The 22,605-nt window shown below is 31.7% G+C and overlaps 1 protein-coding gene across 4 annotated transcripts in view; it reads left to right on the top strand.

Annotated features, from left to right (window-relative positions):
* The window catches only part of IntS9 (integrator complex subunit 9), a 75,842-nt gene that overhangs the window by 4,023 nt on the left and 49,214 nt on the right, over positions 1-22,605 (top strand). For 2 of the 4 annotated variants that reach the window (XM_085811372.1, XM_085811373.1), the window contains exons 2-8: positions 8,620-8,747; positions 8,845-8,908; positions 10,924-10,986; positions 12,503-12,642; positions 18,510-18,596; positions 18,746-18,866; positions 22,030-22,119. In XM_085811372.1, coding sequence (XP_085667498.1) covers positions 8,620-8,747; positions 8,845-8,908; positions 10,924-10,986; positions 12,503-12,642; positions 18,510-18,596; positions 18,746-18,866; positions 22,030-22,119 — 693 coding nt within the window. Of the gene's footprint in view, positions 1-8,619; positions 8,748-8,844; positions 8,909-8,950; positions 9,905-10,923; positions 10,987-12,502; positions 12,643-18,509; positions 18,597-18,745; positions 18,867-22,029; positions 22,120-22,605 lie in introns of those variants that run through there. The other 2 variants (XM_085811375.1, XM_085811374.1) reach the window with 2 other exon arrangements.

Genomic DNA, 22,605 nt, shown 5'->3' with positions numbered 1-22,605 from the left:
GTGTGGTGAAAACGTTTCCTTTCTTTCTCCAAAGGCAGTGATAATGCGTGAAAAGGGGGAAAAAACTTCTTTTTTGTTCTTTCCTTATTGCGAGTTACGAGTCATTCCCCCGGTTCTCGGACATTCTCTTCTGGATTCTTTTCGGCAAGTAGGCACGGCAGAAAAAAGAAATGAGAGACTTCCTTCGACCAGATGTGCAATCATGTGACTCTGGGTTCAAAGGCCTTATCTCTCTTGGCGTGGCACCAATAAGTAGAGAAGGGGAATTTTTTGCTGTATTAGCTATTTGTCATTGATCGCTTCTCAACTTTTTTCTCTCCGCTGTATAAAATTTTCGTTTCATTTATTGATGCACGTGTAAATTTTTCGTTTCGTTTATTGAAATATTTTTTTATTTATGTACGCAAGAGAATTTCACTATGAAATTTCTCGATATAAATAGTGATGTTATACAATTAGAAGAAGGTGTCCGGAATGTATTTAGGTGGAATTGGATTGAACGGAGAGATGGTTATGGGGATACCATCGGCACATGGTGCAAGAAAATAAATGTTGCTGGACAAGCATAATGTGTTTTTTGTAACTCTCTGCTGAAGTATGGTCGGGAAGGATTCAAGGCTTTCACTAAAATTGTGATGCACATAAAATATTCAAAGTGCATTAGACATTCAATGACTTTAAGTAATTATGCTAATTCAAAAAATACTGATGATTTACTGGAGACTGATGCTTGGCCATTGGATATAGTGACAAGAAAAGCACGCCAAGAGGTATTAATAACTTCGTTTATCGCCGAGAATTCTCTTTCTTTCAATGTAGCTCCCAATTTAATTGAACTCTGCAAACAGTTGAGCCGCGATCAGACGGCACTAAACTCGTTGGAAATGTCCAGGACTACTGCATGTTATAAGATGAAATATGGGCTTGCAAAAACTATTAAGGAAAATATCATTAAAACTTTAAAGGAGACTCCATTTTCTCTAAATTTGGATGAAAGTACTAGCAATGCTCAAGAAAGTATACTGGTAATATTGGTGCAGTTTTATGACAACAATCAAAATGAAGTTGTAGTTCATCATTTTGCATCTCTAAAGATGGAATCTTGCAATTCAGAAGCTGTTTTTAAAGCAGTTGTTAATACTATTGAAGATAATAATATTCCATGGGCAAACTTAATTAGTGTATTAATGGACTCATATAACACCATGCGTGGAAAAAAAAAAGGGTCTTGAAACCAGACTACGATCAAACAAAGCACCTCACTTATTAGATATTGATGGTGACACATGTCACACAGCTAATAACTGTGCAAAAAAATTTGCTTCATGTTTTGATAGATACTCAGAAGATTTGTTTGATGACATCTATTTTGATATGAAAAGCTGCAGTAAAAGAGAAAATTTATTCAAAATCTGTGAATCCCTTGCCATTAAAAGACTTGAAGAGACCAGACCATAGGTGGGTGTACATTTTATGTGTTTTAGAAAGAATCAAAGATCTGTGGGATGCTCTTACTGCATTTTATTTTCACTACTTGGATAAAACTGATAAAGGGGATTATTTTTCTTATGTTGAAACTGTATACAGTAAAAGAAATATTTCTGCAGCTCAGAAAAAAATTGTTGAAGGGGTGTATTCTTGCTTGCATTCCCAACAACTCACAAAGGATGCTTTAGCTCGAAAAAAAGAATACTAAATGTGTTATTTGTTATGCAAAACAAAACTTTATTGCATTTGGCATTATATTCAGCAGTATTACCAGAGGTCAACACATATATTAAATTATTTGAAACAAAAAAAACCAATGCTTCATTTAATACATTCCAGTATTTATAACTTGATGGTAAAATTTTTCTCTTTTTTATGAAGCCAGAAAATATAGAGTGCACATCTTATAATGATTTATTAAAGGTTGATGTCACAAATCCAGAATTCCATCTACCTAGCAAAGTAATAATAACTGGTGCAGAAGCTTCCACTCTCCTGAAGAAATTATCAAAAAATCATCCAATAGCAAAAGAATTCCAAATTTCTCTGATGAAAGCTTATACTAATACAGCACAGCATATGAAACAGAAATTACCCCTTAAAAATTCATATCTAATTAGTTTTAGAGCATTAGATCCAGAGCTAAGAGGTAAAACCAGTACAATATTAGCTTTTGAAAAATTATCATCTTTTATGTTCCATATTTTTAGTGATAATGAAAAGTCAAAAGTAGAAGCTGAAATAAGGTTATACGAGAGTGATATTGATATCACCAAAGAAATGCTCTACAGATCTGATGAAAGTGGAAATTATTGGTCTAAAGTTTTTAATTTAAAAGATGATTTCACAAATGATTATAAGTATCCTACATTGGCTAAATTGGTCAAAGCCTGCCTTAGCCGCTTCCATGGCCCATTAGTGGAAAGTGCATTCAATTTAATGGATACACTTGTCACTGAATATAGAACCTCTCGTAAGATTGATTCCCTAGATGCAGTGCAGACTATTAAATATGATTTAATGGCTTCTAAAGAAACCTCATGTGAAAAATATGGCTAAAAAAATCCAATGACTGATCCAATTCACAAAGATCTCTTACTGAATATGAACAGAAGTTGGAAAACATATCAAGAGGACTTAAAAACATGTATTTCAGATGAGTCACCTATAAAAGTCTCTGAAAAACCTTCTACATTAGCAGAAAAGCAAACTGCTTCTACCTCTGCATGTGCAGTTCTCGAGGAAATTTCTTCAACTGTAAATGAGGAAAATAAAAGTCAACCTTCCTGCAATTATGAAGTTCACCACAAAAGAAAGACAAGCCCACAAACATCAGAAAATAAAAAAAAGCAGCAGAAATTAGATAATTTTTTTTAAAGAATTAATTCAGGTAATTTAAAATATTTACATAAAATGTAGTAGTTTATATGTTTGAAAATTTATGGTTATTAATTTTGCAAAAAAAGTAATTCATTGAACTTTTATAATTAGGTCATTCAATACTTCATAATTGTAATTTTTCATTTCTCTCCCTCCCTTCTCGAAACTCCAAAATGTCGGTAGTAAGTCCATAAAAGTTTCAGGGGATTTTTTGGGATCCCACAAAAACCCCTGGACCTCTCAAAAATAAAAACTGCGATCAAATCTTCACAAATCATTTCGAGCAATTTAAAACATTCGCTTATACCAACTGTTGCGAATTGTGCCAGATTATATACTCTTCCCAAAATGCATAAAAGAGGAATTCCTTTCCGCCCTATTGTATCAAATTTAGGTACTGCCTTGTATCCATTAGCTAAATATTTAGTTTCTAAATTTTTAACTCTATTAGACAATAACATTTACACCATAAAAAATTCAATAGAGTTTGTAAAAAAGGTTAAAAACATTTCTCCTAGAAATTTACTGATGGTTTCTTTTGATGTAAAATCATTATTCACCAATGTTCCAGTGGAGGGTGCATTAAGATGTCTAGAAACCAGACTTTGCGAATTTCATTTCTCTTGCATCGGAATTGATGAGCTCATTTCTCTCACTCAACTCTGTTTGAAACAAACACATTTTGTTTTCCAAAATAAATATTACGAGCAAACTGATAGATTAGCCATGAGTAGCCCCCTCAGTCCCATTCTGGCTGATATCTACATGCATTATTATGAATCAAAATTGTTTGAAACTTTAAACTTCCCGGTATCGTTCCACTACATAGACGATACTTTTACCCTGTTTGAAGGTAGTAAAGAGGATATAAATAAAGTTCTTTCAATAATGAATTCTATTGATCCTGCTACTCAGTTCACTTTTAAACTTGAGACTTGTAATTCTCTTCCGTTTCTCGACATTCTGGTCACACGTAACAGATCCAACTTCAGTACTACAGTTTACCGTAAACCTTCATCGGTTTGCCTTCCACCACACTTTAAATCATGTCATCCGACTAAACAAAAGTTAGCTTCATTTTATTCCTATGTTTTCCTTGCTCTTCGAGTTTGCTCCTCCAAACTATCCCTTGATGAAGAACTAAATTATTTAAAAGTAATAGCTGTTGACAGGGGCTTTTCACCCAACATTATTAATCAAGCAGTTAAAAAATTCTCATCTCAACACACTAAAAGGCACACTCTTGTTTTAGGAGATTATGAAAATTCTGTTGTCATTCCCTTCTTTCAATCAATTAGCTATAAAGTTGCACATATTTTGCAGAAATTTAACTTTTGGGTCGTTTATTCTCCCATCAATAAAATTCCGATTTCCATACTCAAGGACCCCATTCCGGATATGAATTCCTGGGGTATTTATAGGATTCCTTGCCAGTGTGGTTTAACTTACATTGGCCAAACTAAGAGAGCCTTAAAATTTTACGTCAAGGAACATGAGGCATATGTTAGAAAAAAAGAAACACAGAAGTCTTCTGTTGCTCAACATTGTTGGTCTGAAAATCACACTTTCAATTTTTCTGCTGCCAAAATTATTCAAAAAAACATCTTCCATTGGAGAACTGGATTTTCTAGAGGCATTTCACATTCAAAAAAAATCTTTCTGTTCCAGTTAACGATCCTAATTCCAATCCATCTTTGCCTTTAAAGAAATTATGTTTTAGTTCTAGTTTCATCAACAGATGGCACCACTATCTTATTTTTTGTATAGGCTTTCTTATCTTATCTGATCATTATATCCTATCTTGTTCATTTGCGCTTTTGCAGCTGATGATTTTGGTTCGGTAAAACCATCGAAACTAGTCCTCTGAAAATTTGAAAATATAACGCTGATTTTTGTTGTTTGACTTCTGAATTAGTAAAAATAATTGGTTAGAATAAAAAAAATCCTTACAGTTAATAAAGGCTGCACCAAGCACGTATCATAATTTATAATGTAATAATTTTTTTTCCCCCATTTAAGGAATAGCTTGAAATATATTTTGAGTAAACAATTTAACAACTTATACTATTGATATAGTTAATATTTTAATATTAGTCAATATTGACATGTGCCAGTAATGGTATATTTTAAAGAAAAATGAATTTTGCTAATTCTATCACTCGACAAATGCTCCAGTTTTGAAGGAAGGAATACTGTTAAATTAGTTAAGACTTTTAATTTATGACAGCTGACTTTCTTCAAGATGTTTTTTTTTAATGAAAGTGACTTATGTGTATGTAAAAGTGCATCGAAATGTTATTTAAATGAACTACACAAGATTAAAGAGGAAATTTTAACCTGGGTTTGATCACGCTGGGTATGTCATACCCACCCCCTCCGTTTGTTTGCTGTTTCTCTCCAACCTTTTTTTAAAAATGGATGATTTTTCCTGTAGCTGCCCCCAAGGTCATAACCTTGGAAGGGAAGAATAAAGGAAAGAGTTCTAAAAATAGATATCCTTGTAATCAGAGTATGTCACACCCAATGCGAGCATTATTGTTACAATTCTGAGTACACATTGAAATCGTACTCTCGTTATGGCGTGTTTTCGAAGTTATGATGAAGAAATGCAACATTTAAGAAATTTACTTGATACTGTTTCTTTGGTTGAAGAAAGTCTTGAGGAAGGTAATGAGTTTTCCGATAATGAAGAGGCGGATGATGAAGAAATTAACAGTGAACACGAATCTTCGCTTGAAATAGAATCTGATTTAGAGGGCAATCTTTCTCATTCAAATAAAAGTGACTATTTTCTAGGAAATAATATAAAAAAGTGAAGTAAAATGAAATTCTGTGGAAATGTTAGAATGTCTGCTAAAAATATAATTTGTGGATGTCGTGGATGAAATGGCTGCAACGTATTTAACGGATAAAAAAAAAAAAGTCGTTGGCCTACGGCTTTTTTAAATTCTGTTATGAATGTTGTTGCAATAAATGCACCCATAATTTTTGTTATCAACAAAGAAACCACTTACTGGGGTTCGACGCTCATTTCAAGTCATAGAAGATTATAAGAAGATAAGAAGTCAACAAGCAATGGTCCTACAAAGCCTAAAAGTAAAACTGGGCAACGAGGCCGATACACCTCCTGCTAAGAAGGTAAAGACGACATATAAAAGATGTGCTGAATGCGGGGCTATAAAAAGACAGAAAAGCTAAGTTGGTCTGTGAAAAATGTGAAAAACATGTATGCATGGAACATATGGCATCCTTTTGCCTAAAATGTGCAAATTAAAGATAAAGTTTTTAATATATGTTTAAAACTATATTTTCTTTTCCATGTTTTTGTTCTTTTATATTTTGTGCAGATTTAATGGTAAAAGAGAGGAAGAAACCGCCCTGGGTATATCATACTCAGCACAAGCAATCCCGTTCGTTTTTCTTGTGCGAGTAATGCCGTGTTAATATGGCTCTTTGTATGTTTCTAAGTAATAATGTATATCATTTTAAATTTGGATGTTGAAACTAGCATTATGCTACTTGAGTATTTTTGAAATTGTCCCTTAGTCTTTAGTACATTATTTACTATTCTATTATGCAAGGTATTAATAAAAGTAGTCTTAACCCATGTGGGCTCTGGGCAAAGAAAGAGCCTTGGTGATTTTTGAAAGGAAGATTCTAACAGGGCTGTGGAGTCGGTAGGTAAAATGACCGACTCTGATGCAAACTCCGACTCTTGAAATTTTAATGACTCCGACTCCCTCATAGATATATATATGTAAACATATACACATGGGTTACAGGTTATTTTTTTTAATTTAAAAGAAGTAATAGATGCTACAGAAAAAAAAATTGATGGCATAGCAAATTGTTTATATTAATTAGCATTTATTATGAAATCGAAAAACTGGCATCAGTTATTTCCAAGAAACAGTACATCTTCAGCAAGATCTTCTTTGTCGGAGGGCCATAGATTTGATTTGATAAACTTCAGGGCTGAGAAGAGTCTTTCCACACTAACTCAAGTAGGAGGAAGAGCTCTTATTGTTAGGGTTACTTATTTTTAACTTTTCAGGATAGATTTTTGTAAGTTCCAAAAGAGGTGTCTTGCAAGCACAATCATATTTCTCTATTTCTTCAAAGGTCGTGTAGAAATCTTGTTTGTAATTTTCATTTTTATAATATCTAAAGGCTCTTGGTTCTTTAATTTCATTCGCTTTGCCTTAGCCTTTTCAATATTATCCAAAAATATTTCTCAAAATCTAATTCATCAATGGAAAAGGATGATAGAGAATTGCAATGTTGGCAGTTTGACTGTCCTGATTCGAATTTTCCAATTGTTCTGAGAATAATTTCATTCTTAATGAAAGTTCATAGATGACTTTCTTTGCCTTTTCAATTTGTTCGTCATCCAAGAAAATTTGGTGTTTCAAATCTCCATATATTGAACCCAGCAAGATCTCATTGTCTAGCAATCTAGTGTCCCTTTTCTTCATTGAAGAATGATTCCTTCTGCAATAAGCCCTCCATTTCAGAAAGAACAAACATCCCCTTCTTAGCTGTCAGTTCTTCAGATTGCAGCTTTTTTTGTGGCTGTATACGGTATAGAAAGAAGAGTTTCCAATTCTGCAAGATCATTTCACAGTCTTTCTGTTAGTAAAACATTAGGGTTATCTACATCTCCTAAAAAGTTCTTAATTCTAAAAGCCTCTTTATCATCAAATATTTTCTTATTGCTTTGTTTGATCAATAATTGCTCTTTTTCCTGCTCGCTTCCCAAGAATGGCATCAATTTTAGAAGTTCTTGCTGCTATTGCTGCTTACCTAAATTTACCAGTGAGATTTGTAACGAAATGAATTAGTTTAATCAGTAATGGCAAATATCACATCCATCCTCTTCCCTTATATTTATTTATTAATAGGTCAATAAAATAGAAAATAACTATTTATTAGTGTATACAGTCCATAAATAAAAATAATAACTCAGCTTGTGATTAATTTTCAATTCATTTTAATTTCATTTCAAATTCAAATTTTCCAACAGAAATTGGAGTCAGAGTCAACCTGTTTTTAGCGACTCCAGCTGCAACTCCTTTTATCCCAAAATCTGCCCGACTCCACAGCTAAGAACTATTTTTGGTGCTGTTTTAGAGAATAATATATGGCGTAAATAGTATAGCTTCAAACTGCTGACGGGCAGGTCAGCTCCTGAGAATGAATGCAGAGAGAATGGTTCTTAAAATCTTTACTGCAACTCCTGTTCGTGGGAGATCTAGACGAAGATGGGGAAAGAAGAAAGATGGAGGTACTGCCTGGATGAGGTTTGCCATGCTAAAAATCAATTACTGGAGGCCAGTTGCTGGAAGAGGGTAGAGTGGAAAAGCCTTCTGAAGAAGGCCAAGGCCGACAAGGGGCTGTCGTGTCAGTGCTGCTGATGATATTATTTATTTCATGTTCATTACAGTGACTCCTAATATCCTAAAGAAAAACAATACCATACTGAAAATAAATTTTAATATATTGTTCAGTGTGGGAACTTTTGTACCTAATATTACAATAATGAATGTCAACTTTAATTAAATTAAAGAATTATATACTATTAGAAGATACAAAATATTTTGGTTGTATATAATTTAGTTTATTTGATGTTATCTTTTATTCATTACAGTATTCACTTTTAATTTTCCTTTTATGTACTGTTTTTGAATTTTTTAAAATAATAGTTTTGATAGAAGTACTAAAGTTTTATTGTAAGTTCTTTTTTATATTTAGTATTGCTTAAGTGCACATCCCAACAAACCATGCAGTATTCTAACATTCAAAGGAACCACAATTATGTTAGACTGTGGTCTTGACATGACATCAGCTTTGATGTTTTTACCATTGCCTTTAGTTTACAGGTATATTAAGTTTTGATTTAAAAATAATTTTGTTTCAATTAGAAGTGTTTAATAGGATATTTCCTTAATTTAAGGAGGTTTTTATGTCTCTTTTTAGCTCTAGATTATTTAATTTGCCATCATGGACTCCTAGAAATACTACTGATCCTCAGCTTGAAGGTGTAAGTTTGAATTCATTTCTACGATGATTTAATTGGAGTTTCAAACTAACATTTTGTGGACTTAATGTAGTTAGTAACATTTTCATGTACACACACACACATATTATTATTAGACCTTTTTTAAAATCTGTTTAAGGTTATGAGTAAATTTAACTTCCATTTAAAGTACATATTGTAATACATACAGACAAGTTCCATTTGCTGGAAGGATTTTTGCATATATCCCTCAATGTATTTCTGGGAATAATTTTGTTGTTCATTAATATGATGTTCCAATGACTTATCTGCAGAAACTGTATTTAATAAATGTAGATCATATTGCAAGTACCACATAAATTACTGTACAGTTAAGGAGGTCCTTGTTTTATGTAAGGTTTTTGGATTTCACATTTCAGCTATAGTTTCAGTATTAAATACAGTTTCTACTCACCTGAAAAATCAGGGATTTGAAAAATGATCTCAGATAGTCAGGATAATTATAATTTCTTTAAGTGGCAGCCAGAAAAAAAGAAATTTCACCCTTCTGTAAAAAAGCAATTTAAAAGATATTTTAATTTGTGCTTTTTTCTTCTTTTTTTTTTTTTTTTCCTTTTTTATGTGTGTGTGGAAAATATTTTACCCATCTCATATCTTGATTAGTTTTATCAACCTACAGCTCTCCTTTCCACTTGTTAATATGCTGTTGTCCATCCTCTTCTTTAGAAACATAATTAATTCTATCATTTTTCTTTTTAATGTATCCATTGAAAGTGGAATTTCCGTTAATTCAACTTTGTTTTTAAAAAAATTTGAGGAGATTATTGTAGCTGCGCTCAGAATAATTCATGATGCAGCAGCAGCAACAAGAAATTCTGAATGACATAACTGAAGATAAGAAGATTTCTTAAAATTTCATGGCAAGACTACATGACTGATTTGGAAGAAAAACATGCTATATGAAGGGAATTAAAAAAGAAAGAAACAGGAAAAGGAATAAAATTGTTAGAAAGTTTTCAGGTAAAAGAGGAAAGACTTTTTTATATTCTTTTTATTATATGGTTAGAAAAAACATGTAGTGTATCTGAAGTGTTATGTAGAGTTATTGAGAGCTGTAGTAAATTAATGTAGTGGAATAGGCAAACGTATGAATGTAATCTTCGGCTGACATTCATTTCAATATTCATTGCTAAATTGTTCATTAATGTAGTAATCATGACGAAGGCTCATCGGTAATTGATTGATCACAGCTGTGGAATACTGGCAATTTCAAGTGGTGTTTGTTTCTTAGTCAAATGAATAATTACATATGTATATTATTTACAAGATAATAAAATTAGTTTCTTTAAAAAGTCCTTCGTGAAGCATTTCTTCTTGGGCAGGAAACTTCTCCATTGTTTGTTATAATATGTAATGTTAATATGAACGATGCTCATTAAAATTAGAGCTTGCATCCTATAGACAAAAGGTTTTATAGCAAGTGATTGCTATAGGTTATATGGATTGAATATACAGTGGAACCTCTGTTAGTGAATATCCTGTTTTAGTGTATATTCAGCATTAACTGACACATCCTGAATCCTGGGACTGTTAAAGTAGGATACTAGTGTACTTCCATTTAGAGGACAGTGCTTGATAATGAACAGAAGTCTTGGCCTAATGAATGTCTGCTAATTAGAGATTCCATAGTACTTTATTCAGAAGGGGACTTTTTGCATGAGTTATCATAATGGAGTGGTTGCTATAACAAATTACTATTATAGCAATAATTTTCTTTGCTTAATCTCTGGTAATATCAAGTTAAATGTCATCAAAATTTATCATCTGTAGTGCCCTATTGTTAGCTGAAATTGAATTTTATATTTGTCTGTTATCATGTTAAGTTTACTAAATATTCTAAAAAACTGCATATCTATAATTACCTGAAAATAATTTTATTATCAAATATTAAATTATAAAGTGTATTTATTTTAAGCAGATTAAAAAAATCTTTTAATTTTAATTTTTTGAGTATTTATGTTGTATTTGTTTTGTTACAGGAGTTGAAGGATTGCAGTGGTAGAGTTTTTGTTGATAGCTGCCCTGAATTTTGCCCACCTGAGGTATGATTTTTTTCCCTTTTGTAATGTATTATCTATAGTTTTGAGATGCTTAACATGATTCTATCATCTTCTACTTCTTAATGTTACCATGCTAATATTACCATTCCTAATATCACCATATTAATATTGTTTTAATACCATATGATGCATGAAGTGAAATATGAAAATTAGTTTTAATTGAATAATTTTATTTTTACTGAAATACTTTACTTGCAGTGTTATTCATGTGCTGGTTTAAATGAGAAATATATTTACAGGTATAGAAATTCAATTTTCAGTTTGATTCCAATGTTTGTTTGATTTTGCACTTCCCCCCCCATGTGTCTTTATTATTTATTTTCCTTTATAAATGCATTTAAAAGTGTAATATGTATTTCCAGCATTGCAGAATGCAACATTCTGAAAATCTGCTGTTATATTTGGGTACAGTTGTGCATTTTTACCATATGCTCTTCTTTTAAATCAAATACACTTATGGCAGGAACTAAAACCAACAAAATGCAGACAATTCATCCCAAGTACTTGCAATTGAACAGACTGGCTGCTTATCTTTTTTCTGATGTGCAGTATAAATACAGATCAGTTTTCATTAGGAAGTTCTTAAAGTAATCCATTCTTTGAAAAGCATTAAAAAAAAAAATAAAACAGTTTCCAAGAACAACTAATTGCAACTCTGTAAAGCTGTTGATGATTCATTTTCTAAAAAATTTACATAAATAATAATTAGATTGCGCTTATAATCTAGCAGTTTCAGCCATCAAAAGTTCCAAACACCTACATTTGTTATTTATAAACTAATTATAAATATGATAAATAGAAATCAGTTTTTGAATGTTTCAGTGTTAAAGTTAGCACTGGTATAGAAGGAAAAAAAAATGAAGCTAATCAAATTGCAAATAGAGATGTATTAGGTAATAATGCTAAAAATTTCTCTACTTAGTCACTGAAACTCTTGTGTTAAATTGCACCTGGAAAGCACATGGAAAAGATATAGCAACAGAATGGTAAGAATATGAAAATGTAGATGCACCTTCAGATTCCTGTTTAATGCAATAGCTAAGAATCTGTGGTCCAGTCCTCAGCTAATAGGTACATTATGAGCATGGTCTCTTTTCAATATGCCAGCAATAGATCTTTTATCATTATTTATACAACTGCCCTTCAGTAACAGAAAACCATCTGAAATAGCTCTTATTTCATTTGAATTTATTTGTTTAACCCTTTCAGCATTACAGACGGAAAATTCTGTATAGAAAAGCGGCTTTTGTAATCATCTCGCATGAAAATTTTAATGTATCTGATTTCGGTTTGGATATGTATTGGAAGAAAAGGAATCAAAGTACAAAGTGAAAGAGTCATTTTAAAATTATAAGCAAGAAAATACCATTTATTCATGACATTTTGAAGAACTGTGAAATTTGAGTGCTAAACTCGTTATACTTAGAGGATTAAATCCTTTATTTCAAATGAAATTATATATTTTTTTCTTCTAAAATGTGAATTATTTTATTTTTAGGAGCGTATTGTAGATTTTTCCCAAGTTGATGTCATCTTGATATCTAATTATCAGAGTATGATGGCATTACCTTATATAACTGAAGGGACAGGTTTCAAAGGTGTTGTCTATGCAACAGAACCCACACTTCATATTGGAAGGCAAGTATTTCTATATGAACTTGTTTTTATTAATAAATTTTGGTTAGAGTGGATTGAAAGGTGTCGTTTGTATTATTGCGAAGTTGTTTCCTTTATTGGTTTTCATTTATGGTATCCTGAATAGTTGAATGTTATGGAAACTCTATTAGGACGTAATCGGTTGCATGAATGCGAGAAAATTTGAATTATGGGAAAAGGTTTGTAAGGGCTCATGGTGTGTGTTGGTTAGGAAGTATATTGCTTGTTTTGTGGTTTACACGATAAAATGGCTGAATGAGGTAAGATTAATTTGAAGTTTCTGTATGTTTGGAAAGAAAGAGAAAAACAGTATTAATTGACTGGTCTGTAAATGAAGGTTTACTTAGTCGCCATTATTAAGTGTCCTGTTTGTAGGAAAGAAATGCGTATGGTCGAATGATAATGGCACTACGAGAGGATATTTTTTACTCTTGTATTTGTGAATTTGTGTAGCAATGCCAGTATACAGATTCTAGTTCAGATAATTTTCGGAAGTTTTTGACTGAACACATGTGAATTCGTAAATAAGGTAAGTGGATATTTCCTTTGTGTAGTGCAAGGATGAATTTCCTTTTGTATGTTATATCATTGTTTGATTTAAAATGTAGTTTATTGAAATTATATAGTTTTTGTTGGCTGCTCCTTTGACTTTTTAAGTGAATATAGTTTGATGTATACATGGACAAAGTCAAGGGAGTGCATAATGCCCAGTTTGTGCAATTCTCTGATGTTTTTTTAAGTGAAAATAGGTCGACATGTACATGGAAACCAAGTTTGTTCAATTCTTTGTCTTGTTACTTTGTGTAGCGGCTATTTTTCAACAAAAAATGCCAAGATGCTACACAAGCCAAAGAATTGCACAAACTCGGTATCTGTGTGCCGTTAAAAATCGCCAATTTTCGCCAAGGGGCACCTGTAAATATATTTTTATCTTAATTTTTTATGCAAGTAAAAAAAAAAAAAAAAAAGACTGAGTAAAAACGGAAATTTTGCTTTTAAAATCGTCATGGCAGCTTTGGTACCAGAATAAAAGTCACATATCAGTAAAATCATTGTTTTGGAAAAGTGGTAATATAGGTTTGACAAAGACTGATAAAAATGCAATTAACACTTTTAATTTTTATTATTTAAGCATCTCAAAGAATGGGTATCACTTTTTTTTCTGACAAAGTTAAAAAGTATCAAAATACAGTTTAAAGTATCATTAAAACTGTATCAAAATACAGTTTTAATGATGTGACCTAAAAATCCAATCATAGATTGGTGTTATATAAACTCCTGTTAATTTTGAGGGTGACTGATATTGGTTCTTTCACTTCAAGAAACAAAAAATTATGTGTTTGGAGCAGAAGGAAAAGCCAAGAAGTAAATAGGTTAGAAGAGTTTTAATTATTCACTAATATTTTATATTTAATATAAATTATTAAATTTAGTTCTGAAATATTAACAGTTTTATTCTAGGTACCTGTGAGATTCAATAATTGTTATTTTTTATTCTAGTTAGGATTAAGAAATCTTTATATATTTGCTCTTTATTTTCCTTGATTTATATGAAAGCATACAAACTTGACTGATTTTGTATGCTGGTATGCAAAAATTAAGGATGAGGCTAAGAAATTAGCATAAAAATGGAATAAGGCAACACAATGGACCAAAAGACCAATCAGGAGATAGACTTGGGACCAGTACAGTAGGGCATGCACTTATATGGCGCATGACTTTGGGGGAGGAGGAGTGTTGGAAAGGGTGTCTGTCGCACATGGGCGGTGTGCACTCTAATTCAGTAAAAGTTATTGTATGGTGTACATCAATTTCAGCAACATCAAACTGCTATTACTGTGTGATATGGCCAACAGGTAGTTGCAGAAACATCATTAGGATAATTTTATACAAGGTCATGTCATTAGGAAGTTGGAAGAAGGTTAAAGAGGGGCAGGTATAGGGAAGAAGTTCAGGATCTCTCACAGCATTGCTTCATGAGCCTGAAGAGCATTCCAATGGCAGGAGCAGCTATTGCAGCTTTCAGCAATGGCCGTCCACGGGCAACAATGGCAGTGGATGACCGGTATATTTTCCATCTGGTGAGAAGAGACAGGCAGTAGAGAGCAAGAGATATCACAAGGCTGCTTCACAGACTACTTAATGTTTGATATCACCTTTTAACATGGCCAGGACACTGCACAAGCATGGTTTTTGTGCATAACAATCAGCATGGTCTGTGCCATTAACATCTACTCATTGGAGCTATAACAAAAGACTGATGACAACTGCTGCTTGCAATTCATCTAAAATGATGTGACCTACATAGGCTCAAAAAGTTAGATGTAAGCACTAAAAAACCTTAAATATTTTCTAATTTATATTTATTAAATATAATTATTTATGAATAAGGATATGAATAATGTATATTTTTAATATGTTAAATGTTAAATTTAAATGTGTTTTGTAATACAGTAGAAGTCTAGAAATCCGCAGAGCTTGGGACTAGAGGTTGTGCGGATTTTAGGATTTTGCGGATTTCAGGACAGAAAAGATAAATCATGATATTCAGACTAAAAGTGCAAAATAAATCAGGCATATTAGATACATTTAATTAAATTATTATATACATTATTGCAATAACTTATTATATGTGTTGAATTATTATTACATATATAAATGGATTATATTATTCATCGTATTATTATATGTACACAGCATCGAGGTTTGCCGATTTCGCCTCATGCAAAGATTTCCGGTGTTAGAATCACTGTTACTGTAAAATTTCAACTGTTTTTCTTTATTTTTCCGTATATCGTACACAATCGTGTCGCAATTCCATATGATTCTGCTATAAGAGGAGTAGCACCTGCTTCCATCTTTTATTTCAGCAGAGCTGGTAACGTCATGCTTCACGCGATAAACCAGCCATAATTCATTATTGGTATAAGTATTGGCTTCCAACTTTTGCAGAATTTGCACTTTTTGCATTACCATCAATGCAACGTGTTTACGTTTTTCAACGTTGCAAGCAGTAAAATCATGAGTGCATTTATTATCTGTAATTGTATTAAAAAGGGCTGAAATTTAAAATATTCTTAATTTATCCACAAAATATCCGGATAAAAAAGAAAGCAGCACCAAATAATCTCGTGAAATAACAAAGCTCAGAAAATACAACAATGTGAATCGTCTCCTTTTTTACCCCGATGCAGATTAGAGGGGGAAAAAACTTTTATCATGATGTCAGTAATTTGGCATTTCCGTTATGACTTATTATTATTCAGCAAATATGGCGTCATTGTTCGATAAATATTTTTTCTTCGATATTTCGTACTCAATGTTGCGTTTTCCGGAACCTATAAACTGAATGTTTATATTTTGACAGGCAATGCGGATGTCAGGAGTTGGTGGATTTCAGGTCGGTGGATTTTTGGTATTTGACTGTATATTAAAGTTATTATAATTTTACATTTTATTTGATATTTGCTGCTTGAAAAAAAATCGGGGAAAACGACATTCTGATATGTAATGAAATGAAAAGATTGTAATTACCAGGGTCCAAATTTTGATAACTTAAAAATTCACTGAAATTTCTCTTAAAAAAATAAACAATGAAAAACAAAATAAAAAACTAAAAAAAGTCCCTAAAAATAAATAATAGTATATGAAATGACACAATTGATAAACATTGATAAGTGAATTAAAGCTCAAATTACTTTGCTCATACCTCTCACTATTACACATAGTGATAGTGGTATGTGCTCAGTTACACATACCTCTCACTTGAATTTTATTTTTTCTTCCGAATTTTCAACCTTACACAAATGTATTACAATCACACTGAATTGGTTAAGTGCATCTTGATATTTTCGAAAGTAAAAGATCTTTGCTTATGAGTATATTAGTTTTTATATCATGAAAAGCTTCTCTTGACATCTACTGCAGTTATTGGAGCATACTTTGGGGGGGGGAGAGGAAGCTGTATCACTCATAGTTTTCTTTAGTTTCAAAAGACTTTACTTCTCCTATCAACATGAAGAATATCTTCTGCACAGTTTGAAAATAATTTTTAAGGAAAACGTTGTTGAATTTATCAAAAGCAGCATTTGAAATTTTACCTTTAACCTTTTTTAAAACATTGTCTGATTTGTCTATGTAGTTTACCGCATTTACAGGTTCCATATTTTGCTCATATAAGGATTTAATAGTTGAAATTAGGATCCTGAAATTCGATCTGATGTGTACTCAAGATTTCCTTTAATTTTTTCAGTGCAGAAAATATCTTGCCAGCTAAATCTGGATTCAGAAAACCTATTATTACATTGCACACGTGAAGACCATCAGCGTCATTATTTTATCAGTTGGTCTAACATATATAATCAGTTTTCTGTGGATAGAACATACATGACTAGTAAAGATGAGTTCAAAGGACCTGAGAAGATGTTATTTCAAGAGTGACTTTATTTTTCGGTTTAATAACTAAAAATGCCTCAAAATGTCCAAAAGACTTATTAAAACACACCAAAAATGCTCTGAAAACTTTTTAAATGCTTTAAAAGAGGAAAATACTCAAAAATTAAAAAAAAAAAAAAAAGTGCATATGGAATCAAAATCTAGGCCTTGGAATTTAAAGTACTGAATTATTTTCCATGCACTCTTGCGAGTACAATGTAGCAGTATAGTTTGAGGCTGAAGTTAAGTTTTGGAAGAATAACCATGCAGCAATAAAAAGCCTGATGAAGTAGGATATATTTTCTCAAGTGATGCATTTATTTTTAGAATACAAAACTATAGGAAATGTTTGTAAAATAAGTGTAATGTGAAAAACAAATAAAATTCAGTCTTTAATTCAAACTGAAATGTGCTGCATAAAGTATCTCAAAATGAAATATGGGTAGAAACCACAGCAAGACAAATTCAACCTGCTGATGTGAAAATAAAGGCAAGAAAAAAGGTTTAAAAAAAGAAAATGTTTCTGTACCAGGTGCATAATATAATATTTAGCATTAGAAACATTTTTTTATTACTAATTACAATAGGATTGCAAACATTTATAAAATAATTAACAGTTATTGCTATATATTTTATTTTATATCAGTTAGATGAATTATAACAAAATAAATACAGATTTAAATTTTTAAGAAAATGTTTCTTTTAAATTGTTCAGTTGTTAAGCTGTTACAGATTGATTAAATTTGAAAGACAAAGGAAATGCTGAATAAAATCTCTGTACAACTTAGTGCATAAGACCACACAAAGTTCAGTTAATAATTCTTAGTTTTGCTTAGGAGCAATACTTGTCAAAGGGCATGGATAATAAATACACAATGATGATAAATGCATAGCATAATATAATGTAGTGGTCTAAAATTTTTGGCCTGCTTTGAAGATGTTGGAGTCAAAACATTAAAGTGAAAAAGGTGGAAGATGAAAAGTTTGAAACAAAATTTCTGTAACTGTCAGGATGTTACTGGAAGTAACCGCAAGAAAATGAAATATTTCCTTCTTACAATGCTGATTGCATTAAGTCTTTGGCAATATGTGAAATATGTGCATTGCAGGCTGAGTGATTAAGTTTTGGTTATTCATTGCAGTAAATGCTTTTAAAGGAAACCTTGAAAAGAATTTATCTTTAATTCGTATAGCAGGTTCTGAGACATTTATATAAAAGATATTTCTTAAGCATTTTTTATAGCATAAGGTTAGTTTGGAAGAGGGAAAAAAATGTAATAGAATTAAGGAATGGAAGAGTAATGATGGATATAAGAGGAAGCAGGAGAGCAGTCACTTTTGATAGGAATAGCAGTTGTTTCTATTAGTACAAGAGGTATGACAACATTAATTTTCTTTTCTCTTTTCTGAAATAGGCAATTTATGGAGGAACTAGTCACTTTAATTGAGAGGACGCCTAAAATAAAATCAGCATCTAGGTGGAAGCAACCACATGTTTTGAAGTAAGCTTCTTCTTTCATTTTTATCATTACATATAATGCAAACTAAGGCAGCTATTTTATTAAGCCATTTATGTAATGTAAATTTTTATTTATTTATTTACTAGTTTATTTATTTATTGAGATTCCATGTTATAATAATATATTTTCAGAAATTTGCCTCTTCCACTTTGCAAAGCCATGAAACCCAAATCATGGAGGCAAGTTTATTCAATGAAAGAAGTGAACAGTAGTTTGTCAAAAGTGCAAGTTATTGGTTTTGCTCAGAAGCTGGTAATCCTGGAGATTTGTTAATGCTTTTGTGATTAAACACTAATATTTATTTATGTTTTTATGTATGAGTATTGAAGAAATGGTACCATTTCACTAAAGTCATGTCATGCATTTCTGGTGCCATATTGGTACATTTTGACTTATTTCTTTCTCCATGGCTTTGGTGCCATACTAGAAAAAAAGGGAATGATTGGAAACAGACATAAGGAACATTCTCTAATTTCTTGCAAGAACTCTTCAAAAACTCATTTGTGAGGGTAAAACACAGCTTACATTATGTTTTCTTTTTGTGGATAAGTTTTCATGAATTTACATAATTTTGTTGCATCCACCAGTTTTAACATTAGAACAAAATAACAAGGATTTGGTACATACCTCTCTTATGTAATTATTCCAATCATTCTTCATTGTGTTTTGATTCATTTGGAGAAGCTTTGATTGACAAAAAATTAGTGCCTCATGATTATGGAAAAATACTGAAAAAATATTGTTCATTAATTTTTATGTGATTCTTGTTAAAAACATTGGCATAAATAACTTCATTTTTTCCTTTCTCCGTTAAGAAAATTTGCTGTAGGGCATAATTCAAAATAGATAAATCAGAACTTCTTGCAAGAGGAGGGAAAAATAGATGAATTTTGTATGAGTACCAAATGACTTACAAAGGAATTATATAAAGTTAATCTTCAAATACATAATAAATTTTGAAGTTTTTAGGTTTACACTGTCAATGGAATTCGAATATCCACTTCAGGGTTAAATAGTCAATGCCAGTGCTAAAAGAATACTTGGGCCATAAAGCTTTTTCTGATGTGTACAGTATTCAGCATTTCAGTAAGGCTGGGGTTTAGATTTTTAAAGGAAAGCAAAATTAAATTATAGAGTCTTTGACTAAATAAGTGATCATTTATTACACACAAGTAGTTATGCAGCAACTTAAACTAGAAAATTAGTTATCTAGACTATGCAGTTATTTTTATCAGGCATTTAATAAATTTATAAAAAAATCGTGGAAAATAATTGTTTACTTATAGTAAATATATGAGTTCTTTCCCCTGCTGTTTTTGAAAAATAAATCAAGGCTTCATGGGATTATTTTTATCATTAAGTTTTTTATGCATTGCATTTGCTATTAAAATTCTCAAATGCTAGTCGATTGGCTGACTAATCTTAAACAAAGAGATATATCAATAATTTTTAATTATATTTTTGAATCAAATTGTTAACTGTTGTATAATACAACAATTTTTAAAATGTTGAAGTTTAAAAAAAATTTTTTTCAAGTTATTTATTTTATAGCAATTTTTTAATAACTTAGATCAAGGTTAAATATGTACCTAATTTAAAAAGCATGCATTCTCAAAGTATTAAATTTCTGTTCATTTATTATGAAATTATTATATATTTTATTAATTAATATTCATTTTATATTATGGAAGAGAGTGCTAGTACCTGAAATATATTGTTATAACAATTTGTATAAGATTCATAAAAAAAATTGACTGGTTCTCGTACTGCTATCAGATAGCTATCAGAAGTGTATACTAAATCTGTAGAACATTGTGATCTTGGATTTCATTTATGGCAAAATAAATGATCAGAGAATTTTTTTTCGTATGTGTTTTGAAATCCCTTCTGAATATCTAGGAAAAATATGTATTCTGGAATAGTTCATCTTTATTGGTTCTATTATGAATTTTGTGCATAGATGGATGATCTTAGTGCAGTTATATGTGAAATTATTGTATTTTTCTGTATCGTGTAGCATGAAAAATCTAGAGAGGATGTTGTGCCAGAAAATTAAAAATACATGTGTAAATCTATTTGACACTGAGTAAATGGCTATCTCGTTAATTTGGTGAGATATCGGCAAGCTGGCAACGGTTTTGGCGACTAAATTTTGTCACCAAATTTGGCACGTAATTAAATACGCCACACCACCTTCTTGAAATTCTAAAAATGTTACCAAATGGTCACCAAAATTGGCGCCAATTTTGGTGACCATTTGGTAACATTTTGGTTTGGTCTCTATACCACCGTAATAGTTATTGTAATTGAATAACTGTAATTGGTTGTAGATACTTTGTAACCGTATTCATCCCTCATATGCGGCCCACCAGCGGCCGAGCGGTAAAATCGCTGAACACTGGTAGTTCGGTCCGAGGTTCGAATCCCGCGAACAGGCTGACTGCATGGGTGTTTTTGTGGTTTTCCCCATGTGTAACGTGTATATGAGCCAGTTTCCCTTAGAAAGTCCTCCACGAAGGCATCCCTCCTCTTAGGCAGATAGCCCTCGAGGCTTTGCCAAAATCACGCACACACACATCCCTCATATGCCTTCCAGTAATTTCAAGAAGGTGGTGTGGTGTATTTAATTATGGCAACGCACACTAGGGTTATCTGCCTAAGGGAAGAGATGCTTTCGTGGAGGACTTTCTAAGGGAAACTGGCTCGTATACACGTTACACATGGGGAAAACCACGAAAACACCAATGCAGCGAGCCCGTTTGTGGGATTCGAACCTTGGACCAAACTACCAGTGTTCTGCGACTTTACTGCTGGGCCGCTGGTGGGCAAATTTCGCAAAGGAGAAAGTACTAGAAATATCTTGGCGGCTGGGTGAAAACTGTATGAACTCAGTTGTTGTGAGTTGTTAATTGAGAGTGACTTCAGAGTATTGAAATATCCGTGAAAGCTTTGTGTTTTGGATCTGCTTTGCATAGCATTGTCTTAATGTTCTTAGTAGTTGAAGTATAACTAGTGATTGAACTCTGTAATACTGTGAACACCTGTATGAGTATTTCTGTGAAAAATTCCAGATACTGAAAATACAAGTAAAGAAGATGCTGACAATTACATTAGTCCTGAGACAGCAATAGGTTGAAGGTTGAAGCTCTATTGGACTTTGTCAACCAAAGAAGATTTGATTACAATGATGAAATAGCAGCTTGAAAAATATGGAGGAAAATTCTACAAATATTTAAACATTCTAAAAAAAAGCAAAATTGTTAATTTTTTTAACAAATAATGGCATACAATATGCATGAAAAATTAATAGTTTGTATTATCCGTGTTTTTCAGTTACCCTTGACCTGCTTCCCTGTCCCAGATGCATTGTTCTGCTAACTTTTTTTTATATATATTTATTTATTTACTTATTTAGGATGTATATGGAGCTCTAAAAGTATCAGCTGTAAGTTCTGGGTATTGTCTTGGGAGCTGTAACTGGACACTCTGGACAAATCATGAAAAGGTATTTTTTGTTTCTTTAAAATTGTGTAACTAGTATAATAATGTACATTTTCTTTTAAAGTTTATTTGTGTGTGCACTTAAATAAATAATAAATAAAATTCATAATTGTGTTTTTATAATAAAGTATCCTAAATTTTTTAGAGAAGACATAAAATTTTCTTAGAATTGTTTCTATTTCTTTTGTTATTAAAATGTTCTTTAATTATTAAGAAACTTATGTATTATTGCAACCACCTTAGCAGAAGTCACCAAATTCAGTCAACCATGTAACGTAACAGTTCTTTAGGTAGCCATATCCACTGTAAGTTGCAACCCAAAAATCCATTGAATCACTCTTTTCTTCTTTAAAAATCTCCAAATTGTGCAAAGGTGGTTGTGCTAATATGTAAGTACTATTATTAATTTATATTTTCCCCCTCTTGGCCTTCATATTTCTTATGAGATAATATGTATAGTAGTCTAGTAGGCCAGTTTTCAGATTTAAAA

This window comes from Stegodyphus dumicola, chromosome 2, assembly GCF_044657685.1.
Source record: "Stegodyphus dumicola isolate Sdum_Otavi_A_Nest chromosome 2, ASM4465768v1".
Classification (NCBI taxonomy): Eukaryota; Metazoa; Arthropoda; class Arachnida; order Araneae; family Eresidae; genus Stegodyphus; species Stegodyphus dumicola.
The sequence above is the reverse complement of the archived record's forward strand: the minus strand, read 5'-3'. Positions and strand labels throughout refer to the sequence as shown.